The 23676-nt window shown below is 34.0% G+C and overlaps 4 protein-coding genes and 1 non-coding gene across 5 annotated transcripts; 3 read left to right on the plus strand and 2 right to left on the minus strand.

Annotated features, from left to right (window-relative positions):
- Positions 1-2041: 2041 nt before the first annotated feature.
- On the minus strand, positions 2042-5918 carry LOC145627645 (GDSL esterase/lipase At1g29670-like). The gene is made up of 5 exons (XM_081680009.1): positions 5672-5918; positions 3718-3842; positions 2921-3157; positions 2573-2807; positions 2042-2256 (listed from the first exon to the last, which is right to left on the minus strand). The coding sequence occupies exons 1-5, from the start codon at positions 5916-5918 to the stop codon at positions 2042-2044; spliced, it is 1059 nt and encodes a 352-aa protein (XP_081536135.1).
- Positions 5919-9918: 4000 nt separating this feature from the next.
- On the plus strand, positions 9919-10915 carry LOC145626667 (PRA1 family protein E-like). The gene has a single exon (XM_081679135.1). It carries the CDS (start codon positions 9962-9964, stop codon positions 10604-10606), a length of 645 nt encoding a protein of 214 aa, XP_081535261.1. The 5' UTR covers positions 9919-9961; the 3' UTR covers positions 10607-10915.
- Positions 10916-11853: 938 nt separating this feature from the next.
- TRNAL-AAG (transfer RNA leucine (anticodon AAG)) lies at positions 11854-11934 on the plus strand. The gene has a single exon. It is a non-coding gene; the product is annotated as a tRNA-Leu (tRNA).
- A 187-nt stretch (positions 11935-12121) lies between these two features.
- LOC145626668 (putative prefoldin subunit 4) lies at positions 12122-14878 on the minus strand. The gene is made up of 3 exons (XM_081679136.1): positions 14767-14878; positions 14537-14647; positions 12122-12687 (listed from the first exon to the last, which is right to left on the minus strand). Exons 1-3 carry the CDS (start codon positions 14773-14775, stop codon positions 12427-12429), a joined length of 381 nt encoding a protein of 126 aa, XP_081535262.1. The 5' UTR covers positions 14776-14878; the 3' UTR covers positions 12122-12426.
- A 6845-nt stretch (positions 14879-21723) lies between these two features.
- On the plus strand, positions 21724-23409 carry LOC145627646 (uncharacterized). The gene is made up of 3 exons (XM_081680010.1): positions 21724-21870; positions 21980-23113; positions 23392-23409. The coding sequence occupies exons 1-3, from the start codon at positions 21724-21726 to the stop codon at positions 23407-23409; spliced, it is 1299 nt and encodes a 432-aa protein (XP_081536136.1).
- Positions 23410-23676: the final 267 nt, after the last annotated feature.

Consider the following 23676-nt stretch of genomic DNA (forward strand, 5'->3'; position numbering starts at 1 on the left):
AAACAATTTTAGTGAAACAAAGAGAATAAAACCGATGTTCCACAATGAGACAATTATACTACCTCCGTTACAAGTTATGTGGAACGTTTAGACATTTTTCCTCCCTACTTTATGTCAAATCATTGCACATAACCTGTAACGGATGTGGTATTAGAACACATATCATAAATCATCAAGTGATGTACATTGTACAATGTACTTGTGACCTAATGTACGTACATAGATATTCCTTAATTAATACGTAGATACTAGATACTAGCAATCTCTTACAAGCCTGCCAAATTTGGAAGGGGCCAAAAAAGAAAAACGAATAAAAATTTAAAATTTGAGGCTCCCAAGTTTTTTATTCAATTTTGCTAAACATTACCCGCCATAACACGACTGACACTTAAAGCGCGCCTAAAAATCCCACATCATAGCTGCGCGCCGCTTATCGATTACTCCACAAATCTCAGACCCCGGGAAATTCAAATTCTCCCTCTTCCAACTTTCTTTCACTTTGCACTGATTCTCCTAAATTTTTTTCATAAACTTTCAAAGTTTCAAATCTTGAATTTTCAACAAAACCAAACTACTGAAAATCAAAATGTCCAAAAAAAAAAAGAAAAAAAAAAGAAAGAAAGAAAGAATCTTTTTCTCTTATATATCTCATTTCTACAATGTCATTTCTCCACTCACTCAATTCTCTCTCAACCATTATCAATCATCTTCTTTATATTAGTCCACTCTTTCGACGAATCGGTTTCGAGGTTTTACCAACCAATTTACCTCTCTTACTTCTTCATCTTTGTTTTTTAAGAGAAGTTAAATGGAGGGGATAAAGCAAGATAATAAGGAGAATATCCCACCTTTCAAATCTTCAAAGAAAGTTAATAACCCGGTGGTTAGATTTCACAGTAAAAGCATCAAATGCCGCAAGATTTCTACTAGAAAGCCTCTTCAAGATATTACCAATCTCTTTCATTTGTCAACAACCCATTCAAGTATACTTGATTTAAGATCTAGTTTTCTGTTTCCTCCCCTGCCTACCTCTGCTTTCGCCCCCGGATCGAATACCCGAAAGAGGAAGGTTGCTCAAGTTGATGGTTGTTTGAAGAATGGCGCCATATCTAAGTCTCTTAGGATGAATTTTAGATGACTTGTTTTTTTTTTTCTGGATTTTCATTATTTTTTTACAATTTTTGGTTGGTTGATTTGAGATGTTAGGTCACATTTTGTTTGAAATTATACACTAGAATATGAAATCCAATAATATACAGATTTATATTTGGAAACTTAATTTACAAAATAAAATATTGTTGATTTTACCAATTTTTTTGGTGTTTATACTACTTTGTATTCTCATATAAGTATATAACTCATTCTTAATTTCTTATGTTATTTCTAAGAAAAAACGTACTTGTGTAATTTTCTAAATTTGTCTCAAATTTCATGACCTATTTCTAATACTTGTATCAATTTTTTTACAATTCTAATCAGAGATACATGCTGCAAACTTGCAATACTTAATAAATAATGTAATGTATTTAATCCGACATCAATATCAGATGATGAACAATTATACAGTATTCGGTTGATTAATACTCCCCCTATCCCATAATACATGAAATATTAGACTTTTTTTTTTGCATTATTCATGCATTAGGTTTGACCATAATATTTTACTACATAATAAAAATATAGTTTATCATAAAATATGTTACATAATTTTTAATATAAAGTTTCATAATATAGTTTTAAAAATAATTTTTATTAATATCTAATTATATAAAAATAAAGTCAAACTAGTGCATTGACATTTGTGTAATGTTTGACTGTGTTATATATTACAATTATGAGACAAAGGGGGTAAATAAATTGCCGAGGGAAAGGCATATAAAGTTTTATTTATTTCTGTCAATCTAAATCTACCAACAATAGTCTAAAAAGACCAAATTCAACAAACATATGTTAAAATGGAAAGCACATTAATGTCATATAACTATCTCTAATTTCTATGGATGATTTGATCCTATACTTGTTAGCTTTGGAGTCCATGAATTTAGAGCTGAGCTAGGACGCTTATGTCCATAGGATAAGCATCGGTCGAATTAAGGGCTTTGAAGGCTCGTCCGGCTAGAACTATGTTAGCCGCCTCGGTGGGATGGGCTTGGTCCCAATAAGCACGATCCCCTCTATCACTACATGGAATACTGAGCGGATCACATAACAAATTTTCCAATATCCCACAACAAGGTACATTTGTTATCTTCAAACCTGCAAGATTTTCAACCAAGAATCACTAATATGAATTACTTTGTATAAAATAGTGTTACGTTTCCTTGCTAATATATATAATCATTATCTAAAGTAGAGTTCAATTTAAACTTACTAAATTTAGAAAGTGACCTATTATTCTGAGACAGATTACAAAAGAATTGTGGCTTATTGATTAATCTTTTAGCTTTTTTAATTACATTTTAATTGGATTGTTTAGTGTAACGTTACTCAATATCTAACGTAAACAGAGTCGTTTAATTTGTGGGATATTGTGAGAATAAGTATGAAATGAAAACACAGAGAATAAATGTACCTAGGCCTTGAAGATTATCCGGGGAGACGATTTCCATAGTGTTGATCCAAATAAATTTGGCATCAGTATGGTTCTTATTGAATGTATCAACTAGTGATCTTAGCTTGGTGTTGTACATGTCTAGAATATCATTGATGAATTTCGAACATGTTCCTTGTGGATTTAAAAGAGGAAGGCATCCAAGTGGTCCAACTCCAAATAATATCACCTTCCTGGCTCCTAGATCATAAAGAGTCTACAAGATCCACCAGAAAACAGTCGAAACATATTAGTATTTAACAAGAACAATGATCGAATATATTGGAAATGAAGATTGGAGATACTAGTTTTTTCGATTAGCATACGTACGTTTAATTGACCGGATAATTGAGTGATGAGGTTATCAGCATAAGCTTGGGGAGGGGATTGGACTACCGGAGGTGCTCTCAAGAAATAGTTGAACATCCAGTCGTTGCTCCCGACATTGACAGAGTAGAGGCATTGGTTGAGATGAGTAGCAGATTTGTTTTGGCCTAGCTTTGATTGAATTCTTGACACTATTTGTTTATGGTTGCGCAGTTGCTGATCCAAACCAATGCGTTCTCCCTACATAATATAGGCAAAGTGATCATCATTAATATTTTTGGAGTACTTTATATATGTTTAGAGAAGATTAGTTAAATGATCTTCTTTGTTATGGAAAAAAATGTAAAGTTGTATGTCCTATGTTGTATTCCCTTCGTTCTTAAGACATTGTCCCATTTGCCCTTTTACTGGCCTTATTATTTCAATGAAAAAGCTGTAATTTTCTCACATAGGCATATTTTTTTCATGGTAAAAGTTTTAGCTGTTAAACAACTATTTCAAAAAAATGATACATGCTAACTACGTTACACATTATTTGCAACGATTTGACATAAAGTAGAGAGGAAAAAATGTCTAATCGTTGCAAATAATATGTAACGGAGGTAGTAGTTATTTATCTAAGTGATTATGTATAAACATTGCATACATGAATTCATAATAGCCATTTTTATTGTTGATTAGTTTCCTTCATGAAGACATGAAGTGTACATTTTCTTTTCCATTTTCTATTAATATTAAAACATGAATAATCAATATTTTTGTAACTTAGCCAATGTTTTAATTAAAGATGTTATTATTACCACTTGAAAGCCAGTTTCAGGGAGAATTCCAGATGAACCAGATGCATAATTTACACCATCAACTATTTCTTGCTCTTTAACAATTGGAAAGGCTTTGATGTAACCCTTTAAACCAAGATGATCACCTGTGTGAAATATTGCCAAAAAAAGGATGATAAGTTCAATTCTAATTAAATATATTTTCAGCTTATAAGAAAAAAAAAAAAGTTAATACGTAGTAAATAAAATAGTAATAAAAGTGATAATCAATAATTACATCAAGCAAAAACAATAATAACAAAAAAAACATTTGGTTTGAAAGAGAGATTTAATTAGCCCATTTAGGGTAATGGACCCAACCCAAATTAAACCCAGATTTAGCCCATTTGAAAAGTAACAATTTGAACATAGTGAGGTTGCAAATAAAAATATACTTCATTTGTTCTTTTTTAGTGGACACGTTTCTTTAGTCATATTTGCCAATACACAAATTCAACCGTTATTATCTTTAATTATTGATAAGCAAAAATTATAAAATGTTAATATTTTGAAAATGTATATCGTGATGAATCTAACAAGACCCCACGTAACTATATTTTTTTTTATTATGTACAAATTACAAAACATGGTCAAAAGAAAGTGTGTGAATAGTGCTGTCAAGTAATAAAAAACGGAGGTAGTATGAGGTTATACAATGCATGGTTCGTGCAGGCGGATGCACGATCCACATGGTGCATCTCTTCCAAAAAAAAAGCGGAAAGAACATTGCATAGAAATATAAAGAACATTTAGTTTAAGTGAAAAGAACATATTATAGAATTGTAAAGAACATTATATAGAAATGTAAAGAACATTCCGTTAAAGTGCAAAGAACATGTTATAAAATTGTAAAGAACATAACGTGCAATTAAATAGTGTTCTTTATCTTCATGTTCTTTGATTGTCAAAATAATGTACTTTTATTTGTGACATATGTTAATTGTTTAATTTGAAATGTTCTTTGAATTTTTTCTTTAGATTATGGTGGTTGAATAAAAATAATGTTCATTACATTATATTATCATTAAAGGTGATAAAAATTTCTGGTCGAGCTGGGCTATAACATAATATCTCGTGTCCAAAAAACCCAAAAAATGTAGTGGGCTTTTCGGTTTTTTTCGGGCCAAGTTTGGATTTTTTAACTAAAAATGCATTTTTAGGCTTGTCTAAACCCGCCCTATTTTCGGGTTGGATCGGGTCGGGTTGGATCGGGTCGGGTCGGGTCTGGTCGGGCCGAAGTTGATCACCTCTAATTATCATGTTTTTAATTAATATTACGGATGTTCTTTAGATATATATAAAGAACGTGAAGTTGGATGTTTTTTTTACAAAATAGGTATATGTTCTTTATAAAACAACTATATGTTCTTTACAATACAGCTCTAATTTGGATTTTCGGCTTTTTTTTGGGCCGAGTTTGGATTTTTTAACTAAAAATGCATTTTTAGGCTCGTCTAAACCCGCCCTATTTTCGGGTTGGATCGGGCTGGGCCGGGTAGGGTCGGGCCGAAGTTGATCACCTCTAATTATCATGTTTTTAATTAATATTACGGATGTTCTTTAGATATATATAAAGAACATGAAGTTGGATGTTTTTTTTTTTACAAAATAGGTATATGTTCTTTATAAAACAACTATATGTTCATTACAATACAGCTATATGTGATGTTTTTTATGAAAAAGCTATATGTTCTTTACAAAACAAATGTATGTTCTTTACTGAACAACGGAATGTTCATTCCGCGTTTTTAAAGAGAAAACGGATGCACGGAGCATCGTGCATCTGCCTCCATAAAAAAAATTTCAGAGGTTATATATATATATACTCTGTAATATACATAGTACTCGGCTACTCGTAATTAAATTATATTTCTCATGAAAGTGAAGGCGATTTCTTTTGAAAGAGAAAATAAGATGAATAGGGAAGAAAAGTTACCGATAATATCAACGGTAGTCCTGCCATTAGTAAATCTTCCAGTGGGGCCATCGGGGAAGTCAATTCCATAGGGTTGGAAATTGGCCTTGGCTAATGTTGCAAGGTTATTGTTATTACCACTATCTGATAAAGAGTCTCCAAATATAAAGAAACAAGGTACTTGGGGTGAGGCCAATGGGGGTTGTCCATTAACCCAATTTAGATGCAAGCTTGCTACTAATATTGCTAATATCACTTCTAATCCCATTAGATTAATTCTTTTTGAGGTTTGAAGAAGCTTGTTTGTATAATAAGAAGGCGTGAAACAAAGGTGTATGAATATAGTACAACCCAAAATAATGCATAGTGAATGGAAGCAAGTTCCTATTTATAATCCTAATGACAAAATTAATGTGTTTTATAGCAAGTAATTAGTAATTTAGAGTTTCATCACCTTAAAATGTTTAATTTGAAGTTTCATTTGATGAGTTTAATCTCTTGCATTTGCTAACATTGACCGTGCTTAATTACTGAATAAGTATTGTAATTACTCCGAAGGATTTATTACTACTCCACTATATAACTTTCTTTTGCTTTATATCAAGTATTTAATTATTTATATACTCGAATTTTTGTAAAAATTACACATCTTGCTTGTTGTTGTAGCAATGGAAATCAAGAAAAATAGAAGATTACTGAAAGTTGTTCAAATTTTTGTGTATTACTCCGTATTAGTGGTTGGATAAGACAAGGTAAATCAGAACATTTCTTTGAATCTTTGTCGTATCAAAGATAAAAGCAAAACTATAAAGATTGATAGACACGGAGTAACACATTTAAATAGGATAGTACCAATTAGTCTAAGGTGCACCCTTGTGCACCTTAGATAGGTGTAACAACACAGCTCAAAAGCTCAATTACACACAACCCAATTAAGAAAAGCCCTAACACTAAAAAAAACATGAAAACTGCAATACACCCAATACACCCACCCACACCCAATAAATGTAACGTCACTTCCAAACTCAAAACTCTTCTTCTTCTATATGATTTTCTCTCTCCTCTTTTTCACTTTCTCTCTCCTCTATTTCATTTTATCTCACTAAAAACTGCAAAAACATCAATGGACATTAGAGAAGAGATGCAAAATCAAAATCATCCTACCTAAAAAAAGACAATTTTATGTAAATTTCACTTAATTTTGTTTGAATTTATATGATTATCACTTAATTTTGTTTGAATATTGTTCGAAATTTTTTATTGGAATTGTCAAAAAAAAATTAGTGAAATCAAACGGATACCTTATGTTCACATTTTGAAATGCATATGTTCATATTTTGAATTCTTATGTTCATATACTGAATCCTTTTGTAAACTTTCTGAAATGCATATATTCACTTTCTAAATCCATATGTTCATATTTCTTATGTATATGTTCGATCACCTTCTGAAATGTTTAATTATGTTCATACGCATTAAAAAAAGAACCAATGCATATGTTCATATTTTGAATGCATATGTTCATATTTTGAATACTTATGATGCATATGTTTCATAATCATATTTATTTTTGATTTCTTCAAAAAAAATTTGTTCATAATTAAATGCCTTATATTCATAATAATATTTTATATGTTCATAATGTAAATATTCATAGTAAATATTTATTGTTCATAAATATTCTCATTAAGTATGTTTCTATTTCTTAATAGCATACGTTCATATTTTTTACGCATATTTGAAGAACCTATGCATATGTTCATATTTTGCATGATTATGTTCATTGATAAAAAAATGCAGAAAATCAGATGAAACACATATGAAATTGATCAAAGCTAAAAAAATCAATTTATATGAATACAAAAAATCAGATAAGCAACCAATTCCACATTGTAAGGAACAAATTCAATCGTTAAATCAAAACAAAACGAGAAAAATAGAAAAAAAAAAACAGAGGAAAAAGGAATTAAAGATTAAAGGAGAAAAAACAGAGTATAATTTGTGAATTCAAAGATTCATATAAACCTTAATCAATCGAAATTAAAGCACAAAATCGAAATTCACAAAAAAATTCATACTTAATAACTACTTTCATGTTGTAAGAAACAAATTCAATCAAAAATGTGTAAAAAAGGAAGGAAAAACAGAGGAGAGAGAAAATAAAAAACGAAGGAGAAAAATAGAGGAGAAGAAAGCTAATGTTCACTTTCTCAAAAGCTAATGTTCATATTGTGCTGTTGTTACACATATTTCTAGGTGCATGAGTGTGCACCTAAGAATATGTGGGATAGTACAAAAAAAAAAAAATATACTAATTTAGTGAGTGTCCTTATTTATTTGTTTAGTTATTATATTTACTCTTTGCACAATTTTTAATAATGTAATATTGTATTAAAATACTTCAAACTATATATTACATAAATCCTATATAAAAACTACATATTTAATTTACAATTGAGACAAATCTAACAAAATCCAACATGACTATATTTATATTTAAAATTTAGAATCCATTAGTATTGAAATTTCTAAAATTTTTAAATGTGACAAATCGACAACCAAATTGAAACGAAGGGAACAATTTATATTGCTCCGTCATATTTTATTGTTTAGATTAGAATTGAATTTTTAAAAGAGTTTGAATATCTTGATTGATTTTCTTGCATTAGTTTTGACTATGTAATTAACAACAGATAGGTATAGTATTGTGGCAATTTATAACACTCTATGTTTTAATTAATTACAAGTAATTGACTATAAGTTTGCACTGTTTTAGTGCTGTAATTAATATTTAACCATTTTTCTTGCATATGTTAACTTTTGACTATGACCTAGAAGTATCAAATAGATTATGTTGCACTTACTCTATGCCTAAATAAGTGTTTGAATTAATTTAGAAAGTAGGACTAACATTAACACAAAATTATGATCAAGTTGTACATGTCGAATTGGGCTATTCTAATTTAGACAATCATGGGCTAGCTAAAATGGGGATTTGTGTTTAGTTGAACCAAGTATCATAAGGTGATCATATATGACCTAGCCTGCTGATTTAGCCCAAAAAACTGCCTGAATTTGGGCATATTTAGGTTCAGAATCTTGACTTAGGCCAACCCGACTTGATTTTAATTTTATTTTTAGTAATTATTTTGGTCATCTTGAAAAACTTGCTATTGTTTTGCCCACAATAGTACATGATTTAGGTGCAATTTTTTTAGCCCAAAATGAGCCAACTTTCTTTGGCAAAACTCTGCCTAGCTTGTGATCACTGCAACTTTAAATTGATTTGCTTATTTCTATGCCAAAAAAAAGGTGTTGGATTAGAGCACTCACACTAGTGAGCAAAAAAAAAATGTTCATCCTCTCTCTAGCCACTTTCTCTCTTTACAAACCCATGAGCATTTTTGGTGAGCAAAAAAAAAAAATGCTCATCATTCTCTCTCCTACTTTTTCACATACCCCACCAACATTTCTCTCTCTTACACATCACCATACTATTATTTAATATATTTTGTTTAAATTCTATCCCACTAGGGACATGTGTCAGCTCCTTGATGGCTCGACTGACGCGCCCTGTCAGTAAGTGGGATTTAGTTTGTTTTTGCTTCCCTGACTTCACAAAGATGCGTTTTGGGGTATGGTCCCTTTTGTGGGCTTCCCAAAACGAGGCGTATTGAGGGTGTTTGAAGCATAAAAATATCGCCAGTTTGGAGAGTTGCTGGGCCCCACGTAATTACTGTTCATCCTCAAATTTGCTCATAGGATGAGCAAAATCAGAAATGCTCATGAGCATTTTACAATATGCTCATTGATGGGGAACCATTTATACCAAATTTGCTCACCATTTTTGCTCATGAGCAAAATAATGCTCACTAGTGTGAATGCTCTTAGCAACCATTTAGTCAAATTCAAGTTCAAGTTAACTCTCGTTGGATTCAAAACATTATTGATCTCGAATTTATCATATCATCAACTGTAATTTTAGTTAGGTTAAACCTTGTTTTAATTGCCATCTGTTCAATACAAGTCCAGTTTGTACACAAATCGAGTTCAAAATTTCAAATTCAAGAGCCAACACAATTCCTCTTATAAATTAGATCAAATTCTAGTTGGTTTCACTTTAGACAACTCACTTTGCACATCACCAAAACACCAATTCATCCATATCACCCAACAAAGCCACAAAAATAGAAAGTCCATCCCACACAATCAGCCCATCCAACAACAACAACAACAACATTTCCTTCTTCCCATTTTCCACCCTTCTTCTCTTCTTTCTCTCAACTTCTCCACCTTTCTCTCTCCTCAAAAATGTCAACCAAACCCTTACCCACCTCCACCACCCCAAACTACGGCACAATCCCCACCACAACAACCACCACCACCTCCACCCCCACCACCTCCATCGACTCCTTCATCACCCGCGCCACCCACCACACCCAAACCCTAATCTCCCACCGCCGTCCATGGCGCGAACTCCTCTCTCTCTCCTCCCTCTCCCTCCCCACCTCCTACTCCTCCGCCATGTCCCGCCTCCGCCGCAACCTCAACTACTTCCGCTTCAATTACTCCCTCATCATCCTCTCCATCCTCTTCCTCAGCCTTCTCTGGCACCCCATCTCCATGATCGTCTTCCTAGCTGTTTTCGTTCTCTGGGTTTTTCTCTATCTCTCAAGAGATGACCCAATCGTTGTTTTTCATCGTTCGATTGATGATCGATTTGTTCTTCTGGGTCTCACCATTGTTACGATTCTCGCATTGGTTTTTACGAATGTTGGATTGAATGTGTTGGTTTCGCTTGTGATTGGGTTTTTTGTTGTTGGATTACATGCTGCGTTTCGAAGTGTTGATGATTTGTTTCTGGATGAAGATGATGTTGCTGATGGTAATGGGTTAACTGGGTTTGTTCCTGGTTTTGAAGGTCAGCCTTTGAGACCTACTTACGCCAGAGTTTGATTTTTTATTTTTTTTATTTTTTTGGGGAATTGTAAATTTGATACGTGTATAAGGATGTTAACGAGTCGAGACGACTTGAACTTGAGCTTGGATGGCTCAGGTCAGGTTTTAACACTTTTATTCGGACTCGACCTGAGTCTGAATGGGTTCGAATTGTTTTGCTTTGTGTTTGGGTTAGTTTTTTTTTAATTGTAGTGTGATGGTTGAAAATGGCAAGTTTTTCTTATGAAGTTGTACATTGGAAATTTGTCAGCAATTATATGGTTTAAAAAAAAAAAAAAAAAAAAAGAATGGGTTCAACTTTAGCTATGTTGTTGACTTTGCATTGTTATGTGTTGATGTTGATTGCATAAAAAAATATGTTAGATGTTGAAGTACGGCAATTAATTTAATTGCGATTAAAGCATCACTAATCTGTGATATGTTGATATCTTATCCAAATACTCCACGTAATTTGTATTGGTTTATTGACGAGTAAAATATAATCCTAAATTTAGGTGTTAGTTTTTTAATAGTCATTGTCATTGAGGTTGCAAAAGGTGCTGCTTAAATGATAATGAAATAAGTGATGTTAAAAGCAGCTAAATTTCTCTCTACTTAAGTCTTTTAAGGCTATGAACTAATTTTTAATTTTGTGTGGTTTTAGTTGTTACATTATCTTAACCTTGCTCGAATCAGGATGTGAAATGGGTAGTAATCGATTCCTCACCTCTCGAAGACATTCCTATACTATTGTAGGGAATTTGGTAACTTTTTCGAAACACCTAACACCTTAAGTAATGTACATGGCTAATTATTCGGAACGAAAGAAGTACAATGTGACCATCATAATGCAAGCTCTTGTTTAGAATTTCATAGAGCTCCAACTATCATAAAAACTCAACCATGCAAATATACAATCAAAAGATGCACATCATTTTTTTAGAGAGTATATTGCTCACAGAAATGGTTTCTGAGTTTGATTGACAATTTGATATTTACTTGAAGACACAAAGTACAAGACAATAAGCGAAAAAACAAGCAACTACAGGTGTTAGAAACAAAGCAAATCAACAAAGGAAAACATAGCAGGTCCTACTTATGTTATAATGGAAATTAAGATAGATATGAGAAAACCCAAAAAAAAAAAAAAAAAAAAAAAAAACCCTTAGTAACGCTTACACTGTTTACAAACATGCAATATATAGTATTATAAAGTCTTAAATTAAACTGTTATAAACAATAATGTGGAATAAAATGGCACATAAGTTGAGATGGCCGAGTTGGTCTAAGGCGCCAGATTAAGGTTCTGGTCCGAAAGGGCGTGGGTTCAAATCCCACTCTCAACAAAATTTTAATATTTTTAATGAATTTTCCTTTGCAGGATGCAACTATGCTCCTAGAATTTTATTGCGTGGATATGTTATGAAATTGCGTTTAAATTGAGCAAAACTTTAAACTTTGTAGAAATTATTTTGTTCTGTAGCTGTTAGTTCCACACTTCACAGTTACATCTGAATCTCCAACTTAATTCCCGACTTCTCAATCTATGTTCATTTTTGCTACACAAATCAAGAGTTTATAATGAAAAAATAAAAACAATTCTTGTAAATGAGAACATTAGAATAACTTCATAGCAAACACCACCTAGTGAAAAGTAGTCGAATCCACAAATCCTGTAAATTAAACCTATGCTCTGAGATCGCTGGAACTCCGGCAGATTGCAACAAATGTTGTAAATAAAAAGGTATAGCCTTCACAAATAACTACCCTTGTTCAAATTGAAGTGATCACTTGGACACTGAATCCCTCAAGAGGGGATAATAAGGTCAACAATCTCTTTACTCTTCCTCTAGATTGATGGAGTCCCCAAACTTGCCATACAGGATCTTCTTTAAGTCAGCCATTTGTGCGGTTATAGATTCCTTTTCTTCTTCAAGTTTCTCCAAATTTTTTTCAGTCAATTCTTTCATCTCTTCTAGCCTAGTTTCTACTTCTTCCTTTGGCACATGAGCAAATACCTCCCCAATTTGAAAGCGTACTACTTCCTCATCAGTCAAGATCAGCTCGTTGCTTGCATCTTCCAAATTCTCACATTTATCCTGAGAGGAAGTCAGATAACAAAAATAATTAAGGAGAGGAATCTAACATGTGTAATCACGATGGAGAATATAAATTACAGTCAATCAGTCAACTACGAAATACAATCGGAGGATGCAATGAAGTATGAACTGGTCAAAGAACCAAACACTGTCCACATTCAAGTTGAATTGGGGCTAGCCTCTCTCTATTAACTCATATAGTCAGTTACAAGTCACAACAATTCCCTAGAATCAAAAATTTATTACATGGAAGCTTATAATAACCAAGAAAAACATTTCCAAATCTGTAGATAATAATTTCTAGGTTCTACCAAATTACATTAGGTACTCTAAACAGTTTATAGGCCATTGAAAACACGAATATTGGAAATACAGATTTAGAGTCAGCTGTTTGTAAGGAGCAAAGGGAGAACAGAAGGAAAGGTACTTTCTGCTTTGCAACAATCATTATATTAGGAATTGGAGCAGAAAATTGGCATCCCTCGTCAACCCATAGAAAACAATAACATTGGTTGTACAGATTAGTAGTGCTGTTGTAATTTTTATAGCATTTCTGTTCTTGGCAGTACAACTAGCAGCAAGGGAAAACAAAAGGAAAGGTAAATTTAAGTTTGCAACGATCATTATATTAGAGATTGAAGCAGGAGATTGGCATCCCTCATCAACCCATCCCCTGCCCCCCTCCCTCAACACACCAAAGGATCCAAACATTGAAAAGAAAGAAAGAAAACAATAAATGCCTATTACAGCTTAAATAAACTTCTGCAGTCCATTAATTTATATAGCATTGTTATCATTTTGTTATCATAAATATCTTAACACCAGCTAGCCAGCTTACACAGTAAACACATCTGAAGCAGAACCGCTTAACAAACACTCACAGTTCAACAGGTAAAAATCAAAATTACATACAAGCTGCCTCCAAAAGTGATTCGCATAATATAGATGGGCAAGATGGCTCAATTTTCAGTTACCTCACAGGCTTACATACAAGCTCCCCTTAAAAAGACTAGACAAATAAACACAACATCCTTCTAAATGACTGTCAGTTATTTCTAATAGTGCGTTACATACCCCAAAATGACAGTATATCTCACCTATCATGTCATCTGTGCAATACAAAAATGTCTAATTGTTCATCCATCAAACTATATGATCAATGCAAACTACCCTCTTGCAGTAATGTAGTATTAGAAGCAAATTCAGCAAATAGCAATGCTATTATCATAAGAATCCTCAAAGTCAAATAGCAAGCGGATTATATTTCAATATTAAGATTAACTACGATACAACCTGTCACAACTTATCGGTTTCAATAACTACTTTAAAAAAAAAACATAGCTCAAAATCACCATCCTACGGACATGGCATCAGAAAACATACAAAGTAGACAAATTTTCGCTTTCGCCTTCAGCATCCTTCAGTCCATAAAACTCGTCCTAGTCTTATTCTAATACTGAAACTGGATGACAAGCTAAATTAACAAAGTTAACACAGTTCCAATAGTACTATCTTTTAATCGGCCACTATCTCTACAACCCGCAGGAGTAATTACACACACACACACAAAAAAAAAAAAAAAAAATCCTAATTTTACAAACCCTACAGCAATTCCCAGTTTCCCTGCTTCAATTAATCTACAAAACCTAAAAATTATACTACCATAAAACTCAAACAATCAATCATTATTACAGTATTTATAAACCTAAAACACATTATTAAATCAAATAACAAATACCCAGATCAAATTTGTCCCCAAAATTCAAAACCCAAATCCGAAATTCACACAAAAATTAGAATCATAAAATAAAGAGAAAATATAAGGCAAATTGAAAGGAGAGAGAAACACCTTGACGAATTTAATCTCATCAATTAGCTCATGAAATCGATTATTGAGTTTACTAAACTTATTGATATTCTGCTGATCTTCCCAAGTAACTTGGGTCTCTGATCCTGTACCCTGAAATGCAAAATTTCCAGCAAAATTCAGACACACAAAAATCACCCAAAAAAATATAAACCAAAAAATAAAGTAGAAATTTTAACAAAATAAGAATATAATTTAAAGGGAAGATTTACCTGCTGCATATTTTGATGAAAAAGTTGAGAGAATGTTTGAAAATTTTGGAGTGGTGAAGTTTTAGTAAGATGGAGACGATTGCAAATTTGCAATAGAAGGTTTGATTGTTTGAAGGCCTAATCATTCAAGTACAAACCCGGATTGAATATAGTGAACTCCGTCTGTATCGGGTGGGCTTCCCACTTACCATTTTTTTAGTGGGCTGTCCAATTCATATTATCATACTTTTTCGGTTTTCTTTTATTTGCAACGGTTTGACTTTTTACATTATTCACATACTCTAATATGACCGAATTAAACAATTATAATTGTGAGGAAAAACTTAGTCATGTGAGATGTTAGATTTGTCTTGATTAATGATTTCATTATATACAATTTTATAGGAGTAGTATTTTCTTATATTGGTAATTAAGTGCATTGACAAACGTAAAATGTAAAGTGTTGAAAATAAAAAGAAACGAATGAAGTATATGGTGGGCGATAAAGTTTAGGGATACACTATACTACGGTAGTCTTTTGGATTGACTTGTCCATACACACGCTTAGGATATAGAGCCCCTTGGGTACATGGTATTTTCCTAGAGGGCTTAATACGTAAGATCTTACTATTGGTACGTCAAACTAGATTAATAAAGTTAAGCTAAATTGAATTGAATTGAATGGGTTAAAATGAACATTTGAACGTAACCTATTTGAGCTTAAAATATAGAGCTGACGTGAACTAAAGATTATTAAGAGCCAAAATAATTGATACAAATGACCAATAGAAACAAAGAATCCAATATTCTCCAAATTTTCTAAACAAGTGGTGCTACGCGTCTAAGGAACACGCTTGACAAAACCCTTAAAACAACCAATTTCGAGCCGTGGTTTCTCAATACCAGCCATCTCAAACAGCTAAACCCACTGGGCCGCCACCGATGATTATTTGAATGGGTTGTCTTGCTCCTCAATCGCCGACGAACCACCCTAGGCCACCGAGGTGCCAACGACGATCTCCCGAGCGACCTGGTCACTAGCGCACTATTCTTCTCTGCTAGTAGCAGCGACCTTTTGGGATTGGGCTCTAGTTCTTCGTCTGATTTTACGAACGAGCTATGAGGTTGAAGGTGGTAGCTTTGTTCTTCGCTTTTTTGTTCTCCAATTAAGTATGACAAAGGGTTGAAATTTCTGTGTTTTGGTCAGCCGAGAAATGAAAATGATTTTGTTTTTCTATGGAACCTCGCCATATCCCTTAAGTTAAACCTTGCAGCTTGCGCCCTAAAGTTTCGCGATTATGAACAAACTAAAGGTTCGTGAAAATGATTTTGAATTTTTTTATGGAACCTTGCCATATCCCTTAAGTTAAACCTCGCAACTTGCGCCCTTAAGGTTCATGATTATGAACAAAATAAAGATCTCTGCTCTTTAGTTATCATGCTTGAAGGTAACAATACTAAAGCCCTTTACAGAAGGGCTTTAGCTGAAATCAATTATTATCAACTTAAAGAGGCTCATGAAGACCTTGGCAAAGAAGTCAAGGCGAAGCTTAACAATTAAGAAATCCTCCGTGAGATGGAGAAGGTGGAGGGACTAAGAAGCAAAGCTAGCAAGCTCAAGGGTAAGAGTAGTACTTAGAAGTCCGACCTGTCCCATGCTAGCTTCAAAAAAAAGGGGAAGGTCAGCAAGCCTTTTATCAGTCCAGAATCTAACAGATTGCCTAGAAGCAAAGCTCAGAGTAAGGTTAAAGACTTACTCTCCATGGACGCTACTTATATTTTCCATTTGTCTTATTTGGATCTCAGCCAAGGGAAAACCTTGAGTTTCTTTAAATATTCTAGTATTTCATGAATGACTCTACAAGTGAAGGAAAATACTACCCTGGATGGGAATCACATATCTCAAAAGGCAAAGGACTCAAAAGTTCTAGAATCCTTGTGCATGCCAATTAGGATGGTCGGTCCGGAGAAGAGGAGTCGTGCCAGAAAGAGCCAAAAGAAAAAGGCCTGGCAACCTATGGACACCGCTGTAATAAATCATGTTGTTGGATGACTGTCGTTGAAAAGTTAGATGATCATGTATCTATTGGCCTAACTTCTAGCAGCAATGAGGGTTCAAGTATCGAGGAGGGGAGCGCGATACCTGCAAGAACTTTAACTACCACTGATAATGCTGATGTAGCTAGAATTCGTAGGTTCTAACAACAAAGACCCCATAAACTTTAAACTCGACCAGGTGAAGTCTTTCCCACCATCCTCTACCTTCATGTTCATTGCCACGTTAAGGAAAAATGGAAGGCCAGAGGTGAAGAATAAGAAAGGAAAAAGGTATAGATTTTGTTGGATCAAGAAATGCATGGGAACAAGTTTAAAACATCATATGGCTAGTATTGACAATAAATCCTCTCAACTACAACATTTGTTTTGTCAAGTAGTTCACCATGTTTGTACCCCCCACTACTAGAAATAGGCCTATTTCTGACGGACACGTTATTCCATCGGAAACATCTAAAATTCCCACGGATTTTTATCTTCTAGGAAATTTACAACGGATTTTAATAATCCGTCGGAATATATGGGCTTTTCGACGGAACATTTCGTCGGAAATTTAACTTTCCAACGAAATTAAAATCAGCACCAAAACCCTAAACATCTAACCCTATTTCATTTAAACCGTTTTTCTCTACTCCTTCCCCTATTCATTATCTATCCTTTTATCTTCTTTACTGGATTTTCCCCTTCTCTCTCCTTTCTTCTTCTGAACCTTTTCCTTTTCTTTCTCTCTCATCTCCGTTTTCCTCCTTCCTCTATCCTCCTCTTTCTGGTCTTCTCCTTCTCCTTCTCCCTCCTCTTTCTGTTCTCCTCCTTCTCCCCCCCTCTTTCTGTTCTCTTCTTTCCTCTCTTCTCCTTCATATTTATCTTGTCCTCCCTCCTCTTTCTCGATCTTCTTCTCCTTCTCCGTCCGTTCGTCCGTCTGTTGTCGCCCCGATATATTCCATTGCCGCGCCGCATGATTTAAAGGTTAATCGATTTTGATTTTTGTAAGGTTTATAAGGTCGAATTCGACCATCAAACGAATTTAACCTTATTAATCTAAATTAGGTGAAGTTCGAAGCCAATTTCATAATTTAAGGTATGTTATGGTGTTTTTTATGTTCTTTTGTTTTTAAGTTTTTTTTTTTTTTAGTAAAAAGAAAAAATGGGTTGTGGTGGTATGGTGGCTCGTTGGTGGTTTTAGGGTTGTTGTGGGTGGTTCTGGGTCATTTTAAGGGGCTAGATGGGTGGGTTGATTTGAAGGTTCATGGTCAGGGTCAGTTGATTTAAAGGGTCGTGGTCTGGGTCGGTTGATTTAAAGGGTCAAGTCTTTGGGTTGTGGTCTGGGTTTAAGGGGCTATATGGGTCAGGTCGTGGTCTGGGTCGATTTGAAGGTTAGGAGGGTGGGTCGGTTTTAGGGTTTTGTGGGTGACGGCTGTGATTGGTAGTTTTAGGGTTAGGTGGGTGGGTCGGTTAGGGTGAATGGGTTTGGGTCAAGGTCATTCAGGGTGGTGGGGCTGGTGGCGATGGTGGCAGGGGCGAAGCCAGGATTTTAAAGTTATAGGGGCCGACTAAAACTTTAATAAAAAAATTAATTTGAAAACGGGTTTGATCCTATGATCTAATTAAAACCCCAAACAATCCACTACGACGACAATCATTAAATACAACTTAAGTTATAACAAAATATTACTACTCCCTCCGTGTTTTAATAAGTGTTTTCACTGTTCTCACTATGCACATACATAATGATTTTGACTTGATTAATTTACAATATATGAAAATCAAATGTCATTGTATAATACATCATTAGATTCGTTATAATATATAACTTTCATAATATCAACTTTTCTATAATTTTACTAATATATAATTACATAAATTAATGGTCAAACTTGTGCCTCGGCGTATTTGGTCAAATTGTAACACTTATTAAAAACACGGAGGGAGTATATCTGTTTCATATTATTTGCAATGATTAGACAATTTTTCTCTCTACTTTATGTCAAATAATATGAAACGGAGATAATATTTATTTGAAAAACTTATAGGGGCCAGCAGTTAAGATTAAAGGTCACGAAATTGGTCCATGGGGGTCGGGCCTCCACCCGCCCCCCCCCCCCCCATGTAGCTTCGCTTATGGATGGTGGAGATTTCCAAGTTTTTTTTATTACTGGCGGTGGAGGCTGGTGACGCTACTGGTGGTGTAGCGTGGTTTTTTATTTTTTATTTTTGTAGAATGATTTTCCGACGGAATTTCCCTTGCAAATCTCCAACGGAATTGTGTCCGTCGGACTTTTTTGGCGGATTTTTTCAGTGCCTGAAAATCCCTTCCGACAAATGAATTCCGTTGGAAAATCGGTTCCGACAGAATTTCCGTCGAAAAAGGTTGTTTTTCCTACCAAACCTTTTCCGACAACCGCTTTCGACGGAAATTTCGTCGGAAACCCCTTTTCCGACAGATTTCAGGGTGTTTCTAACGGAATTTTTCCGTCGAAAATGGGATGTTTTCTAATAATGCCCAATCTTTGTTTTAATTCTTATATTAGTATTATTTAGAGAGTTAAATACTCTCTCTATAGTCTCGATTCAGTTGACAGTTAGCCTCCTTTTTATCTCCAAACCCTTTTGAAGAGTCAGAGTGCAATACAACAAACACTTCTGACCTACACTTCAAGTTCAACATTGGACAGGATTTGAGGTGTTATATCCAAACCCAATCTCTCATTTTGGATATTTGTCTTGTCGGGGCATGTAGGATAATGATAACTTACCCATGTAGGCATGTATTATAGATATACTTATAGAATCACTTAAATATAATTAAGCTTTTACATTCTCTCTAAACTTTTTGACATTCGATCTAGTTCTATGACTACTGGAAAATTCCTACCCAATATACTTCCTCCGTTCTATTAATATTGCAACAATGGACTTTTTGCACTATTCATCACTCTTGTTTGACTATATAATATGATTTATACGTTAAGCAAAATATAGTCAAGTGGGATCTTGTTGGATTCGTCTCATAAAATACTTTCACAATATCAACTTTTTATAATTTTTACTTTTACAAAATTATAGATATTTAGCATATAAAATGTGTTATGGGATGCGTAATTTCCTCCTTGTTGCAATATTAACAAAACTCAATGGGAAGACATGAACTCGCCACGTGTCATCATAACTAGGCAGATGATGTGGCACCAAGTAATTTCTTAAGTAACTAGATTAACCCCGTGCGATGCACGATTTTAAAATAAGAATTGAATTATACACTTTTAACATGTACTAAAAGAAAATAACTTCGCGCCTATTCTCATACGTTTATTTTCAGTTTAGTACTTCACTTCAGCTCAGCGCCTAATTTCCTTCTCTTATAAAATATTCATTTCAGTTCAGTTTAGTTTAGTTCAGCTCAATTTAGTTCATCTCAGTTCAGTTCATGAGAATAGGCCCTTCCTCATTTTTCCTAACTAATTTCTAATTAAATATGAGTATAGAATTCCCGAAAGTGCATAATTTTCATATTTAATTAAGAAATTTCAATTAAATTATATTATTAACTATTGTTAACAACTCGTAAATAACTAAATAGCATATTATGTGTAGAAAACACAAATTTTTAAATTTAAAATTCAAATGGATTATATTTTCAAAGTTATGTTAAATAGGGTAGCTTAAAAAGGAAAAAAAAAATGACATCATCATTGAATTTTAGAGGGAAAAAATTAAATAAAAAAGTGACACGTAGGCAATGATGACATCAGCGATTGTTATTTTAGTATATATATAGATATAGATTTATAGATTCTTATAACTCTCAATTTAAGAGGAAGTTTAAAGTGATTAATCACTGCACCACCATTTTTCTCTTGATAAGTAACTCATAACCCCCCATTTAAGAGGATGTTTAAGGTGATTTCCTTGATGATTAAGATTCATATTCTATATTTTTTCATGTTTCTCTATAAATAGAAGAAGCCTTTTTTTTTTCTTTTACACTTGAAAAAATACATCAAGCACAAAAGTCTAAACACATTCTTTATTGGACATAAGACCATAAGTTACTTGACTCAAACCTACATTCCAGAAGTGTCTTTGTGTAGAAGTGGTGTGTTAACCTTAGGATTCGTGCCAACGAATACAATTGAGCATCTTGGTTGCGTCGGAAATTCGTTTTCAAGTAAGTGATTTGCATCATGATGCACAGATATTATTCCATTGTTTGTGAGATTATCTTTTTTTATCTTGTTTAAATATTTTTATATTGGCTGTACTAGATTACCACTCCTTTATTTACATCAAATGTAACTAATTTAATCTATGTATGTAATTTTATCACATAATTTTTATTACTACCTCCGTTAACCATTATCTGCAACTTTGGAGGCCTTCACGGACTCCTAGGCAGAATTTGGTAATCTTGTTTAACAAATTTTAGATTGAGTAATTAAAACAAGGAGGAGAGAGAAAGTGGGACATGCCCACATGGGTCTTTTGGCTGGTTAGCCAAATTTTGGTGGGGAACGATTTTCCCTCCCAACTTTTTGGCCAAAATTTCAAAATTTTCTCAAATTTTTTCCCACCAAGGGATACTTCAAATTTTTCTTTCAAATTTCATAGGCTTATAAATAACAGCCACCATATTTAATGTTCACCACCATTGTCATACTTCACCATTAATACAGACCACATTGTCAAAATGTTTCCCAAAAAATTAACTAAGCACTAATTACACATCATTAATCCAAATTATCCCAAAAAACTACCCCTAATCTAAATTAGTGCTACCTACGTTAAGTCATCTTCATATTTTGTCTTCAACCCTTTGTACAAAATCGTGGCAGCTTCACCAGCAGCATAAAAAGACTTCTGCTACCACCTTTTCTTCTCCCTTTCAGTCTGAATTAAAAAAAAAGCAGTCAGTGTTCCAAGGAAAAAATGGATGATGCATATGTTATTGATGACCAATTCTATGGAATTGATCAGATGCTTCTGGATGAAGAAGATAATGCATTTCCATTTTCAGAATTTGACTCTGAAAATGAAGAAGAACATAGCCAGCAACAGAGTGCAGACAACAATGATGTATCAAATGCAGATGAAAAATCAGGCACAACATCAAGAAAACAACTAACTATGGAAAAAAAAAAGAGAAATCATTGATGCAATGTTACTGCTGATGTAAGATGGTCAGTTGCCCAGGGGAGTCAAGGCTCAAATGGTAGTAAGATTTCAAGTGCACAAGTCAACAATCACCAGAGTATTTGATGATCTAAGCAAGCAGATGTCTCAGGGAAATGTGATTGATGTCAGAAACAATAAGCTGGGGAAAGTAGGTCGTAAACCAATGGAATTCACAGATGAATTTCTACAATCTGTGCCTTTGTACAAGAGAACAACAGAGAGAAGCTATGCATCAGCTCTAAAGATTTCACATGTAACTATACACAATTTGAAGAAAAGGGGCAGACTTAGGACTCACACAAGCACCAACAGACCAGCACTGACTTCAAACCATAAGGTTGCAAGGTTAAAATGGGCTTTGTCTCATGTTAACCCTATTCCAGCTCAAGGGGACCCAAAATTTGTCAACATACAAGAGGCTATACATATTGATGAGAAGTGGTTTTGGTTAAATCCAGAAACAAGAAAGTTTTATTTGCTGCCAAAAGAGGAAAACCCATACAGGTGTCAGCAGTCCAGGAGGTTCAAAATCAAAGCCATGTTCATGGCTGTGGTTGGTAAACCCCTTTATGATGCTAACAAAAACTTGCTGCATGATGGTAAATTTGGCATTTTCCCTTTTGTCATAAAAAAAAGAGCAGTTAAGTCAAGTAAGAATAGAGTTGCAGGAACAATGGAGACCAAGGCAGTAGAGAGTGTAACCAAGGAAGTGACAAGGAAAATGTTGCTTGAACATGTAATACCAGCAATCAAAAGCAAGTGGCATCACAGCTTGGCAAAGAATGTATACATACAGTGGGATAATGCAAGACCACACCAGATCCCAGCAGATCCAGAGTTTCAAGAAGCATGCACATCAGATGGGTTCAATATTCAAATGGTTTTTGAACCAGCCCAATCCCCTGATCTGAATGTGCTTGATCTAGGGTTGTTTACCTCCATACAATCCATCCAATATCAATCTTTTCCAACCAACTTGGATGAATTGATTGAAAAGGTGAATGAGGCTTATGATCAGTTTGATCCTAAAGTGAACAGGAACACATGGATCACTTTGCAACAATGTATGGTTGAGATAATGAAAAAAAATGGAGGCAATAACTACCCCCACCACATATGGGCAAAAACAGGTTGGAGAATCAAGGTAATCTTCCAGAACAAATAGAGGTCAACAGGGAGATTATTCAACAAGCTGTGGAACATCTCAACACTATGTTCAGGCCAGTGAACTCAAGAGAAGATGAAGACACATAAATGCAGGTTGATGCTGATTAGAAGGACAAACTGGAACAACAAATGTTGCACACATGGACTGCCACACCTAACCACAATATTTTGTCTAAGCAAACCTAAGTACCCTTTAGGCTGTAGATTTATGTTTTTGCTTAACGTTTTGGTGGTTATGTGTATTTTGCTTTGTAGGAAGAGAAGATTATGTAGGGCAGTCATGTAAGAACAACATTTGTCTGTAGAATCAGCTTTTGTAATGGAATTTAATGAATGAACATCAGGCTTTTGTTTAACATAAGGGACTCATGTCTTTTATCAGCCAAGTGTTACATTGCTTAAATGTAAAGATAGGCAACCATATTTCCATCAGATGGTTTTTGTTTTTTTGATCAACACCATATGTTCAAGTGTTTTCCTCAACAACATTTCTTGTTAAAGAAAAGTTGGAGCTAAATACACTATACACAATAGTGGATC

Source organism: Chenopodium album, chromosome 4 (genome assembly GCF_948465745.1).
Source record: "Chenopodium album chromosome 4, dcCheAlbu1.1, whole genome shotgun sequence".
NCBI lineage: Eukaryota > Viridiplantae > Streptophyta > Magnoliopsida > Caryophyllales > Amaranthaceae > Chenopodium > Chenopodium album.